Here is a 13,944-nt window from a genome sequence, read left to right as displayed (position 1 = left end):
TCCGAGTCACTTCTCCCAAGATAGTGGAGAGAGTTGCTTCACTGCATCACCATGCAAGGAAAAGCTGCACCTGTTGAATTTTTGCCTGCTGTGCAGCTGCTTTTAAACATAGGGGCCTTGTAAGAAAAAGAGAAACCACAACAAGCAAACACAAGCACCACCCCAATTCCAATCCTACTTTTCCATTCCTACCTGATGCCCCTCCTACTGGACTTCAAACCCTCCACACACACACCCTTTATCCTCCTCACTGTGCTTTGTTTCCCATCAGCGCCGGCATTATTTAAGCCATATATTATCTGTATCGGACTGCCTTTATTTATATGCACAGGGTTGTTGCTGCTGTGAACATTAAATTTATTAGACTCGTTCGTTGCTTGTTACACGGAGGTCTCCCAGCTGCATATTACCAAGTCGTCGTAACTATGAATTGAATCATGAATTGAAATTAATTTAAATCATTGAGTTAATTATCATTAATTTAGTAATCGCCTTCCCCCGTCTCCTTTGATCCTTAGTGCTAAATGCAGCACAGCTCTTGGCACAGTGGCGTAGCGTGGGGGGTGCAGGGGGGGCCGGCCGCACCGGGCGCAACATCTGGGGGTTAGGGGTAGGGGTAGGGTTAGGGGGCGCAAATCCACGGGTTAGGGGGCGCAAATTACTTGCCTTGCCCCGGGTGCTGACAACCCACGCTACGGCACTGCTTGGCACTTTTCTGCTCGGAATTTAGCCCCCCTGCTTCGTTAGGTCTTTATTTCCCGGGCGCGGGGCGGAGTTGAACGTGCTCATTCCCTGGCAAGCCGATCCTATGCCCGATCGGTGATTGCTAGAAATAAATATGCATTCCGCGGGATTTGCTTCCCCGAGTGCACCGGGATGCAGCCTTCACGGACTATTTTCAGGCGGTAATCCTGTTGGGGCACTCACCTCCGCAGAAACGGGCCCTAATTAAATTACGCCCGGCTTACTCCCGAGTAAACCTGCTGAAGGCTCTCGGGCTGCTGCACTGACCCGCCCACGTATATTCACATTTCTGCTTTACGTCTAACTGCATATCAGCATAAATGTCCTTAACCCCGAGGACTGAGTTAAATTCTAATATAATAATGATAATAATAATAAAGGTTGCTTAAATTGGCTTCGATGGAACTCAGATCCCCAGCCCCGCCCTGTCGCGTTTAAGCCCCGCCCATTCTTTATTGCCGCCTCGCCCCACTTGGAAGCCCCGCCCACCCACCGGGCCGCCCATTATAAGCCGGGCCCCGCCCCCAGACCCGCCCCCTCCACGGCTGATTCCAATCGCGACCTGGCGTTCCATCGGCCCGAGCGGGCGCAAGAGGCGGCGGCTGCTGCGCCTGGGAAGGAGGCGGGGGAAGCGGCGGCGGCGGCGGCAGCAGCAGGAGGGGAGAGGCAGGAAGGAAGCGGCCGCCTGCGAGCTCCGCGGTCATCTGATTCCAGCCCAGCGTCCGGCCGGGAGAGGGACGGAGGGCGACAGCCGCGAGACCCGCCTGGCCTCCCTCCCCTTGCAGATGCGCCCCGCGCCCCTTGCCCAGCCGGAGCCTCCCCTTCCCCCGATCCTTCATTGATTCCCGAGATCCGGGGTTTCCTCGTGCTTCCAGACCCGGCACATCTCTCCCTCTCCCTCCTTTCCTCCTTCCCTTTCTCGCCTGTTTTCGTGGCTCTCCTCCTCTCTCTACCCCGCCCCAGCGAATGTTAGGAAAAGAAAAGGCTGCCAGGTCATTTGGAGAGAAACTTTAAGGTCCTTCCGATTGGCTTAGGTCCCTTAGGTGGGGGCGAAACTCCCTGCTTTATTTGACCCTCGTTCTCCCCCCCCCACCCCTTTCTCTTATTTCACTAACCACCTCTCTCTTCTTCCCCACCCCAATTGAAAGTATCGGTCAATGTTTGGTTGTCACCCCTCTGTTTTACCATTTATTTTTGGATACAGGAAGGCTTTTGGAAGGACCTAAATTCCCCTTCTTTTCTGGATATATATATTTTTAAATAATTTCTCTGGTCCTTAATCAGTTCATTCCTTTTTCCTTTTTTTGGCAGAACCACAAATTTTGGTCTGGGTTTCCTTTTTTTTTAATTTTAAAAGCCACCTTTTGGAATAAATCTTCTGTCCTGTATTTTTTTCTGAAAGTTCTGAATTACTTATTTCCTTTGGAGACTTTAGCGTCAAGCTCTTTGTAAACTGCAACACCCTTTGGCACCCCGCTTCTGAATGTGGGAAAAACAGCTCCTTTGGAAAAATATATATATATTCTGTCATTTCCTGATGCTTTTTTCACCTTCCTAATCTTTTTGCTCTGTCCCATCCCATCAGAGGAAGCCTGAGGTCTTAATAAACTGTGGATCTGTGCTATATCTGTGGACTGCCCTCTCTTTTAAAAATCCAAAAAAACGGCGGATACGCTTTCGACACTGCATTCTACAGATTGTTGACATAGGAAGAAACTCTCTTGGCAGGCTCCAGCGGGTTCCTTTTTGTCATTTGACTTTAAGGAAGCAAAGATCTGGAAAGAGAAGTTTGTAACATCTGCGCTCCAGAAAAAAACAACCCTGGAGGGACTTTTGGCAGAAAGACAGCCTTAAACTTTCTCATTTCCGAGGAAACAACTGCATTGTCAAATCGACCTGATCTTGCATTTGGAAGTTTTTCAGGATCTTCTGGACACGGGAGGAAAAGAGACTGGCATGCTCAACACCGTGTCCTGATTAACTGCAATGGGGCATTGAGGCAGAACAAATTTCCCACTGGAAAGTGTGGGAGTGAGTGGAGAATCCCTGCAGGGAGCGTGAAAGACACAGCAGGAGGAGCTGACCCAGCACATGAATGGCTGCCAAGGATTATGACCACTTGTTCAAACTACTCATCATTGGGGACTCTGGTAAGCATTGGCTCTTTTCCCCTTGTTCCCCAAGTCTTCCATTTTCTCTCTCTCTTCCCCCCAAACCCACTTTTTCATCTTATTATATTTGGCTGTTCTGTCTCCTGCTGTCTTTTTCATTCCTCTTTAACTATGCTCCTCTCTCTAAACTCATCTCATTCTTTTCAGTTTTCATTCCACACTCTTAACACATTTCTCCTTATCTGATCTTTTAAATAGCCTTGGTTTCTTGCATCTTTTCCCTCCTTTGGCCTTCCACCTTGTTTCATATATTCCAATTGGTTATCGGTTCAGCATCCCCTCCGCCCCCACTTAAGCCTATTCCTTGTCATTCTTCCTCTTTGTACTCTTGTTTTTTGTTGTTATTCCCACAGCTCTTTCCTTGTTTCTCTTTCATACCTGCAAACATCCTCATGCAATATAAATGTGCACAAGGTAATAAAAAGGTTACTTTTTAATGAATTTGGAAGTAACTGTGATAGGACTGATAGCGCTCTCTTGCCTTGTAACTTTACCTGGTTAGTATCTGGCTTTATATTGCCTTCTCTCACTGTTTTAGCATCCCATAATCCCGTGGAGACTTATCTTGTGGGAAGCTTACTCACAGTGTACCAAGAGCTTATTCTGGCTGCATGGCAAGCGTGCAGAAGCAGTTTTTTCCACGAGTCTCCCTTGTGCTAATTTCTAGGATTCCCAGCATCCTTTGGGGCCTAGTTGCGCCAACCTGTGAGGGTTGCCACCTAGAAACATTCACACATAGTTTTTTTCGGGGGGGGGGGGGAGAAAAACAAGGTGTATGAGTTTGCCTGAGCTGCTACTTGGTAGGAGGAAATTATAGTACTTATACTAAAGCTAACCAAGAATGATGCTTCTCAAAATGGCTTCCCAGAATGCTCCTGACTAAGTCATTCTATATACCTGGGTATGTTTCCAATACTCTTCACATTCATTCAAATTTAGCCTGCTATACTTCAGGCCCTGGTCACCAACTTGCTCTCTTTGCATTTTTCTTAAGACTTCCAACCTGGGCACATTCATACATTTAAAGCACTGTGATACCACTTTAAACAGTTATGTCTTCCCCCAGAGAATTCTGGGAGCGGTAGTTTGTTAAGCATGCTGAGAGTTACAAGTCCCAGAGTTCCATGGGAAGAGGCATTAAAACACTCCTGAGAATTATAGCCCTGGGAGGGGAATAGGGGGCCTCCTAACAACTTTCGGCATGCTTAACAGAGACCCTCTATTCCAGGCACCCCCAACCTCCAGCCCTCCAGATGTTTTGGACTACAATTCCCATCATCCTTGACCACTGGTCCTGTTAGCTAGGGATCATGGGAGTTGTAGGCCAAAACATCTGGAGGGCCGCAGGTTGGGGATGCCTGCTCTATTCCCTGGGGGGTACGATTCTCAGAGTGGTTTAACAGGCAATGCCTCTTCCCAAGGAACTCTGGGAGTTTTAATTTGGGGGAGAGGAATAAAAGGTCTCCTAACAACTCTCAGCAGCCTTAAACTACAGATCCCAGACTTCTCTGGGGGAAGCCATGGCTGTTTGATAGACTCATAGAATTGGAAGGGACCACAAGGGTCATATAGTCCAACCCCCTACAATGCAGGAATCTTTCACCCAATGTGGGGCTTGAACCCACAACCCCGAGATTAAGAGTCTCATGCTCTGTCAACTGAGCTATTGCAGCCCAAGTTGGAATAAAGGTAAAGGTAAAGGTACCCCTGCCCGTACGGGCCAGTCTTGACAGACTCTGGGGTTGTGCGCCCATCTCACTTAAGAGGCCAGGGGCCAGCGCTGTCCGGAGACACTTCCGGGTCACGTGGCCAGCGTGACATCGCTGCTCTGGCGAGCCAGAGCCGCACACGGAAACGCCGTTTACCTTCCCGCTGGTAAGCGGTCCCTATTTATCTACTTGCACCCGGAGGTGCTTTCGAACTGCTAGGTTGGCAGGCGCTGGGACCGAGCAGCGGGAGCGCACCCCGCCGCAGGGATTCGAACCGCCGACCTTTCGATCGGCAAGTCCTAGGCGCTGAGGCTTTAACCCACAGCGCCACCTGCGTCCCTCAAGTTGGAATACACCCCCATTAAAAGAATGGACCTCAGTTAGTCTTTCTATACTCTTAGTATACGACTGGATACAACCCTTAGTAGCTTGGTGCAGGGAGGGAGGGGAGGGCTCCTAGTTGCTAAGCCATTGTTTAAAATGGGGGTGGGAAGCCTGTGTCCTCTCCAGATATGGTTGGACTCCATCTCCCATAAGCCAGAGCTTTCATGGCCAATGGTCAGGAATGATGGGAGTTGTAGTCCAGCAAACATATGAAGGCCCTCAGGTTAGCCAGCCATGGTTTTAAAGCAGTACCTATTCACCAAATGCATACACAACATGGTTAAGAAAGGTCTTTTAGACTTCAGTGCTACACCTACATATCTAGGAGTAAGCCCAACGTGATTCATGGGACTGACTTCTGAGAAATTTTACCTTACTTTTTAAATCCCCTCCAAAAAAATGTGGCAAACCATTCTGTTCAACCCATTGCAGTTCCCCTGCAGTGTTTTTGAGCCCTGATCTCCTGCCATCAGTTCCAAAAAAATAATTGGAACCAAAACTCATAAACTTTGCTACCGAGTCCTGTGTGTCTCATATCACATTTTTTGAGGCGGTCTTGTGAATGCCGACTTCTTCCACAGAAATGGAAACAGCTACTAGCAAATAATATCTATATTTCTAGTTCCCCAAGTGGCTTGCTGTCACTCAAATTCAACACACGAGGTTGCTTGTGGGTGTTTTGTACACAGATGAAAATGAGAGACAAGCTCTGTCCTCGGGGTTACAAGACTTTGGTGAGGGAAGTGGAAGAAAAAGGTGGAAGAGGAAGGGGATCAGTTTGACAGTGAGCGAAGAGATGAATTACGATCAGGCTGGGGCTTGGCTGATTCCCCCCCCCCCCCCATTGACGGTATTCTTTGCTTGGAAAGGAGTTGTGCAACTGACCCAGCAGCCCTTGTTCCTTGAATGGGGTGAGGTGGTGAGGGCCCTTCCCCCTTTGCCTCTGCAGTCACAGGTCCACTGATAGCTGGAACAGAGCTCTTTCTGAGGCACCGGGTTGGGGAAAGAGAAGCCAGCTCCTTGCAGCTGTTCTCTGATGGCTGGAGCCAGGCCTGTCTCCTTGCTGTGGTGGTTTTCCTGCAAAGGGGTGGATGCAATTCTCTTCTCGCTGGTAGCAAAGCAGCTTCTCCCTTCTGATCTCGCCTCCCCAGCCGTCTCTCCTTCAGGTTACACACAAAGAGCTCCGCCAATCATTCCTGTGCAGCTTCTTGGCATTTAAAGTCCTCTATTGCTTCCTGCCGCGAGGCCTTGTCTCGTTTGATATTTATCTTTGTTTCATTTTTCATGCAGTTCCAGACTGGATGTGAATGCGCATGTGGGAAGCTGCCTTTCCCTGCCTCTGAGCAGTGCTGGCTCTCAGTCAGTATTGGTTGCACTGGCTGGCAGTGGCTTTTTGGGGTTTCAGGCGGGAGCCCTTCCCAGCCCTGTGTGTTTCAGGGTTGAGCCTAGGGCTTCCCAAATTCCAAGCACGTGCTGAGATTTAAAATGCATCAAAAGCCCAAAGGGGTTGAAGGAAAGAAGCAAGGAGGTGGCGGCTCTGGAAGGAATCCTGTTGTTGTAGCAGTTTGCTGTGCAGAGGGGAAAAAGGATTTGCACGATTCCCTGCCCCAGCCTGCTTACAGTCACACGTGGCAATGAAACAGGAGATAGAAGTGACTTGGAATTAAACCAGCACCTCTTGTCTACTGGTTCGTTAAGGCAGACATAATTTACTAGCCATAGCATCTGGCTGTACAACTGGCAGGTCTGGTTGCTTGGGAGGGGGCTTTCCCCCACGAAATAAATTCGGAAATCAGGTGAAATTCTGGGGCTCAGAAATAGGGTTAAAAGGGGTTAGTGTGGCACCTACATTCTTGAGGCCTTTATGTCTCCTGCGTGCACCTGCTGATGTAATGAAATACCTGAAGGTAGTTAGAGCTTTCCCAGCTGACCAGGGCTGGCAGGCAGAAGGCCTGATTCAATCAGAAAGAGGGAAAGGGATTCACCAGCCAGGAGTGTTCCCATGTATGCGTGGTACTTCTGAGGTATCCTGATGGAACCAGAGAACTAAAATTCCAATCTCTGGAAAATGTTCTGGATTTTCCCCGGAAGTCCAAATTGCAATCTGGTTTAGTAAACAAAAGCCATGGGGCTCACCTGCAGAGAGCTATTCACAACACGGAAGCTGCCTTGGACTGGCGTTCTACCCCATTCCTTAGGCTCCTACTTTTTTTCTTTTTCAATGAAACAATGATTTTAATTAACGACACTTTTCCGGGGACAGAAATACCTAATAGGTAATTTTCTACCCCACATGGTGATGTCAATATTGATGGACAACCACCAAGGGGGGTCAGGTGGAATACGCAACTTTTTGCCTCTAGCAAGAGCCTGGCTACTCTTATTACACAAATTGCATGAAAAGTAAGCCTGCTTTGGTTTGATCATGAGCATCTTTGAGAATCGCTTGGAGACATGCGGGGAAGGATGAAAGAGGCGGGTAGTACAGCTTCGTTGTCTCCCATCTTTTCCTGCTCCAAATCCCTAGGAAAATAATTCTCTGAAGGTGATGAGAATACAAGTGCATAGATGCTGAGCAGTGGCTCTGATCCCCTCCAGCTTTCTCTGGGGAACCTTTGGAGCCTGCCTGTGGAGACACACAACTGATAGCTACTTCTCTCTCCCCCTCCTCCTGCCCCAGTTTCCATTCCCTTCTACACATAGTCAGTGGGAGCACTGAGCATGCTCTGTCCCTATTGGATTGCCTTTGTAGGTGTTTTCCCCTAAATGGCTGGTGTTCTAATTTTGGTACTTCTGCAAACTTTTGAATTCTCCTGTACCTGCTGATATATCATTTTTTAAATGGCCTTGTTTTGGCTACAGCCCTGTCGGCACCCACCAGCCAAGTTTGCCACTCAGTGATGCTTCCCAAGTGATCTCCATCACCTACTGATGCTAACCCTGGGTTAACTATGCATTCTTCCCTTGCTCACCTCCATCTCCTCCTCTCTCTGTGGCCACTTCTTTGCCAAGTTGCAAATTTTAAGCTTCTCTGGGCAGAGACTTCCTGTTTTGTGTTTCTTTGTAAAACCCTAGGTGCAGGGATGGCAGTATAACAAGCCCACCATGGAAGCCTTAAAAGGCTTAAAAGGCCGTCTCCTCCCATACAAGCCTGTTTATGGGTTAATATAGGGATACCTTTAAAGCCCTAAATGGCCTCAGTCCAGTATACCTGAAGAAGCATCTCCACCCCCATCGTTCTGCCCGGACACTGAGGTCCAGTGCCAAGGACCTTCTGGCGGTTCCCTCACTGCGAGAAGCCAAGTTACAGGGAACCAGGCAGAGGGCCTTCTCGGTAGTGGCACCCGCCCTGTGGAACGCCCTCCCACCAGATGTCAAAGAGAACAACAACTACCAGACTTTTAGAAGACATCTGAAGGCAGCCCTGTTCAGGGAAGTTTTTAATGTGTGACATTTTAATGTATTTTTTAATCTTTGTTGGAAGCCGCCCAGAGTAGCTGGGGAAACTCAGCCTGATGGGCGGGGTACAAATAATAATTATCTCCAGATCTTCTCTGTTTCATCTTTAGAGGTGCATTCAGTGAGACAATACTTTTAAAGCTCTCTTATACCACTTTGACAGTCATGGAGGATCCTGGGAACTGTAGTTTAAGGGTGCTCTGAATTGTAGGTCTCTGGGGGAAGCCATGACTGTTATGGTGTAAGAGTTTAAATGAATGGTGTGGATGTGACCTGATATTTTCATCTCATGAAGATCTTTTTGTAAAAAAAGAATTGGGAACCTTTTGGTTTTGGGCATTCCCTAATGGTTGGTGCAGAGTTTAGGATTCTTGGGCTGTTTCTAGGCAGGTGTTCCTTGTGGGATCAGTGCTCCTCATTGCAGCATCCATACATCAAAATGCCAGTCCGTATTTCCCCCCTTTTAATCTGGATTAGAAAGGTTCAGAAAAGGACAGTCAAAATGATGGGGGGCGGGGCGGAATAGAACAACTCTCCAACAAATAAAGGTTGCAGCATTTCAGACTTTTTGGTTTAGAGAAACAGTGCGTAAGAGCTGACAGAAGTTGACGAAATTATGCATAGCATGAAGAAAAAGGATAGACAAATGTTTTTCTCAGTCTCTCCACGTTAGAATTTGTGGACATTCAGTGAAACTAATGTTGGAAGATTCAGGAAAGAGAAGAGAAAGCACTGAGTTGCTTTGTAAGACACAATGTGTATTTGTATGAGAGAAACAAAGGTAGGGATATATATTTTGTATATAAAAATGTGTAACATGTAACCAGGCACAAAATAGTTTAAAAGTTATTTGTATGCAGTAATGGCAGGCCAAAAAAAGAAAAGAAAAAAGACAGAACACCAGGTGCTAGAAATAAGATTTACTCCAGGTCTGATGTATTTTGTAAAAAACAAAAACAAAACCAAAAACCTTCCTCAGGAGCGCTATAAATATATGAGTAACATAACACAGGAAATCGGCTATTAAGTACTGTACAAAATACTGTATAATAATGAGTTCCAGCTGATACAAATGGTTTGATATTGGGTTTGTTGGTTACTTTTGAGCCTCACTAATGGGAATTTTTGGTGGTTCTCAATATTTAGGAGTTGGCTCATTTGTATGTTTTCTGCTTTCAAAAAGGTTTTGTTATACGTTTTGTTTACATACCTTCAATTCCTCCACTAACTTTTTCTTTTTACAAGGGTTAGATTGAAAACTCTTGTCTGTCATATATTCTGTATGTGATTGTGTGAATGGAGGTCTCTTCAGGCATTCAGCTGAACATGTGAATGCCAAACTGTGTAGGGTGTGTGTGTGTGCGCGCGTGCATGCATGCATACCAGGTCTGACTTCGGTTTGGTTGTTCTGGCTCTCCCCTTGCTCAGCCACCGTGTTCTGCTTTATAAGTCGCTATGAGCTGCTTTTGTGGGGGGGGGGGAGTTAAGTAAATTTAATTGATAATAATGTTTAATGGGGAAACTCTGCATAGGGATTTGATTTGCATTTGCTCAAACGCGAGGAAAACTGCGCGGTCGAGAACTCTGATAACGGCACCTGAACACACATAAGTGTTACGTATTATATTTTGGACTTGCTATCCCATTTCTTATATGTATTGTTTGTATATTTATGGTGCCCTGAGGAAGGATTCCTTCCCCCAAAACACTTTGGGCCTGGAATAAATTTCTGGCACTTGGGATTCTTTCTTCCCTTACTGCCTGCTGTTGGCGCCACCCGGCCTTTGCGCGTAGCAAAATGGCAACCACGAGGGCGTCCTTCCATTTTGGAGTGGCGCAGGGAGGCCTCTGTATCTCCTCGAGGGCCCAAAGGCGTCACTCTGTGTACCAAGGGGGCCTGTTGAATTTGCAACCGCTTTGCAGGGAGGCCGGCGTGCATCAGGAGCTTTAAAGTATTGCTGTGACTCCGCTGAAGAAAGGGTGGCGGCAGAGTGGGCTTGCAAAGCTGAGTGGACAAGCCATTGTGGTATAGTGGTTAAGAGTGGTGGACTCGTAATCTGGTGAACCGGGTTCGCTTTCCCGCTCCTCCACATGCATCTGTTGGGTGACCTTGGGTTAGTCACACTTCTCTGAAGTCTCTCAGCCTCACCTCACAGAGTGTTTGTTGTGGGGGAGGAAGGGAAAGGAGAATGTTAGCCACTTTGAGACGCCTTAGGGTAGTGATAAAGCGGGATATCAAATCCAAACTCTTCTTCTTCTTCTACACTTTCGGGGTCATGTCATCAGGTGACATCATGCATTAGAACGGTTGGGTTTGTCACGTGGACACCTGTGGAGGTGGCTCTGCCCAGTTATGCCGCATGAGGTAATATTGACACGGCTACAACTGCAGCCTTGAGAGACGCCTCCCTGTCATCCAATTTCCTCCTCGGAGCAATCCCTCCCACTCCATATCCCATTTATGAATGGTGCAGTGTGCTCAGTGACTCCCCACAAATAAATTCACTTGTCTATATCCCATTTTCTCTCTCTGCCCCACCTCCCCCCAATGCAGATTGTGTTCCCCGAAGTCATGTGAGCTAATCCAGAGTCCTCATGCCTCCCCACCCCCCATAATCCCTTGCTGCTCTCTGCCCTTGAATGGGATACAATAGCTTTGGGTGGGAGTGGCCGTCTTGAGCAAATATGCTGGTTAGGTGTGTTTGCTTTGGGTGGGGAGCTGGCAACCTTTGCTGAGGTGATTATGTTTGCATCAGAGGCCGTCGAAAACAAAGCTGGGAGGATGTTAAAGATCCATCCTATATAAAGTTTGTGCAACCTGTTTCTTTTTTTCTTTTCCTGACCAGGGGTGGGGAAAAGCAGTCTTCTACTTCGCTTTGCGGACAACACCTTCTCTGGTAAGTGCTGCCCTTTGTTCTCACTCATTAGATAGCCGGTGTGGGACTCGGGTGCCTTGCGACCAAGTGATCCTTGGATATTGCCTGTTTTCACACACCAGCAACATGTCCTGTAGAATTCTATCTGTTCTATTTTCATCTGCACCATCATAATGAATTTCAGGAGCCAAAAAGTCATATTGAAAAATAGGACTTTTGAAATGTCTGCCCCAAAAATGGCAACTTAGGCACTCCATTTTTGCGACTGTAACCCTGATTTAAGCAGCCATTTGGCACCTAGCTTATAGATCTGAGTTTCTAACGCTGGAGCCACATATGCCGCCTTGAGCGCTTTGGAAGAGAATGGGATAAATAGCTGTTCTCAACACAGAGATCAGGTAGGAGCCAAGACTGCCAACCTATCAAGCATATTGCAACAGCGGCCATATTCTCTCATTATTTCAGCCCCTTCCTCAGGTCTTATGAAAGGGAGAGCAGGGACGAGCCCATTGCTCCCACTGACTCTTGCACGTTCCCATTCATGCAGCCCCTCTCTCATGTGTTGGGGGGCTGAATGTCGGCCATGTAATGTAGAACCCAGATCTTCCTGCAGTCTTAAACCACGCAGAGAGTCTGCTTGAGTAGAGCAGAGTCCTCACTGCAGGTATTCAGCTGAAGATGAGACACTTGCCCAAAGCCACCCTGTGAATCCGTGGCTAAAGGTGGGATTATCCCCTAGACCCAACCTGCATCTCATCCCAGTTTTATCCACTGTGATGACTGCAATGTCCTTTGGTGTTTCAGCCACCACAGTGTAAGTGCCCTTTGACTCCAAGAATTATGAGTTGCCTGTTTTATGGTCACCTGTTTCTATCTCTGTGTTGTACATATTTTTATCTTCCTGTTATCTGTAGTTCCCCATATAAATTTTTTTTTTTGGGGGGGTGTGATTTCCCACTGGAAAAATTCTAGTTTTGTTAAATCTCCGTGCCAGTATTTTTCTCCTCCTGTCCTCTGACCTCCTGCTCTAACTTTTCCTTTCCGCATGTCTCTCCCAGGCAGCTATATCACAACCATTGGGGTAGATTTCAAGATTCGGACGCTAGTGATAAATGGAGAGCGAGTGAAACTGCAGATCTGGGACACTGCTGGACAGGAACGGTTCCGAACCATCACTTCCACGTAAGCATGGCACAGATGTGGGGTATGCCTGGGTATTCTGGGGGCAGGATGGAGGGTAGAGGTTATTAGGTTATTTTGAACTCTTTTTGAGGGATGTGGATTGGCTCTGATGCACGTATATGGGGAACAAGCTGCCTTGAAACTTAGTTAACACTTAACAGGTGGAATAAAATCCACAATGAAAAGATGTGGAAAGTTTGGGATTTCTGGTTTCAGAGCAAATAACCCTTTTCTCATGTTTTCTGGGAGAGGTGCAGAGGTTTATTCTAGGATAGGGAACCCATTTTATGGCCTTTCTGCTGTGACAGGTATTACCGTAACACGCATGGTGTCATCATCGTCTATGATGTGACGAACGCGGAGTCTTTTGTTAATGTCAAGCGTTGGCTGCATGAGATTGGGCAGAACTGTGACAGCGTCTGCAAGATCTTGGGTGAGTGAATCAGAGTTGAAATCCTAGCTTCTCACATTCAGTCGTCTAGTGTTTAACGGACATGTGTTCACAGTATACTGAAACCTAGTTATCTAAGCTGAAGGCCAAAAGATTTTCCCAAGATGCAGTGCTCTTATTCATGCCAGGTCAGGTGGATGCATTAATACCCCAGATAAGTATGACTTGTATTTTAACTTTGGGATGTACCAGTGGGTTTGGGGAACAGGAAACCTAAGCCTTGAGGTTTAGGCTAGAATCACACATAGTGCATTCTGGTTAATATAGGAGCAAATATGGACTTCTGAGCCATCAGTGGAAGTTCTTTCTGGACTACTGTGGCTTCATTTGTGGATGGAACAGGCTGTGGAGGTGATGATTTAACCCCCTTTAGAAATGTTAGAAATTACCTAACATTTTCTAAGTGTTGCACATATGTTAAGAGGGAAGATGCTCTGCCCGCAGACTCACAAGCAAATAGACATGACACAGAAGACAAAGGAATGGAGATCAAAGCAAATGCTGGCGCAGCCAAAGGATGGTCTCCCCGCCCCCAGCAGGGGGTATAGCCTTCAAGCAGCCCTAAGTCACCTGGCTGGTGGTGCACTGTGTTCCTTCATGCCGGGAGAAGGGAAGCACTGCCTCCTGTGTGCAGTTGCTTGGAGTGGGGTTCAGACCATGTGCACTTAATGGGTAGCAGGGTCTTGGGCAGATAATTTTTTCCCCATAACCTCCTTCCTGATCCTTTAAAAAAAGAAAACCTTAAGGTATCAGGGCTTGACCTTGGACTTTCCATGTAGGAAGCATGTGCTGTACAACTGAGCTAAGGTCACAGGTGGCTTTAAAGCTTTTTCTAGGGAAAGTTGTTCCTAACAACTTAAATTGGTGCAATAAATTGCTCTCTGATCTAACCTGACAATCTGGTTTCTGTTGAGCGGTTGTACTGCCTCAGCTTGGTAGCTTATGGGGCAATTTTCCTTTGAATACTC

At 47.2% G+C, this 13,944-nt stretch overlaps 1 protein-coding gene across 1 annotated transcript in view; it reads left to right on the top strand.

Moving 5' to 3' along the window:
- Positions 1–1,340: 1,340 nt before the first annotated feature.
- LOC307200588 (ras-related protein Rab-35-like) overlaps positions 1,341–13,944 on the top strand; it is a 14,932-nt gene continuing 2,328 nt past the window's right edge. Inside the window, exons 1-4 of the mRNA XM_079949140.1 lie at positions 1,341–2,894; positions 11,314–11,364; positions 12,402–12,525; positions 12,834–12,958. Of these exons, the coding sequence (XP_079805266.1) occupies positions 2,840–2,894; positions 11,314–11,364; positions 12,402–12,525; positions 12,834–12,958 (355 nt within the window). The 5' untranslated portion in view covers positions 1,341–2,839. The remainder of the gene's footprint in view (positions 2,895–11,313; positions 11,365–12,401; positions 12,526–12,833; positions 12,959–13,944) is intronic.

This window comes from Podarcis cretensis (genome assembly GCF_951804945.1).
Source record: "Podarcis cretensis genome assembly, chromosome: 13".
NCBI classification, from domain to species: domain Eukaryota; kingdom Metazoa; phylum Chordata; class Lepidosauria; order Squamata; family Lacertidae; genus Podarcis; species Podarcis cretensis.
The sequence above is the reverse complement of the archived record's forward strand: the minus strand, read 5'-3'. Positions and strand labels throughout refer to the sequence as shown.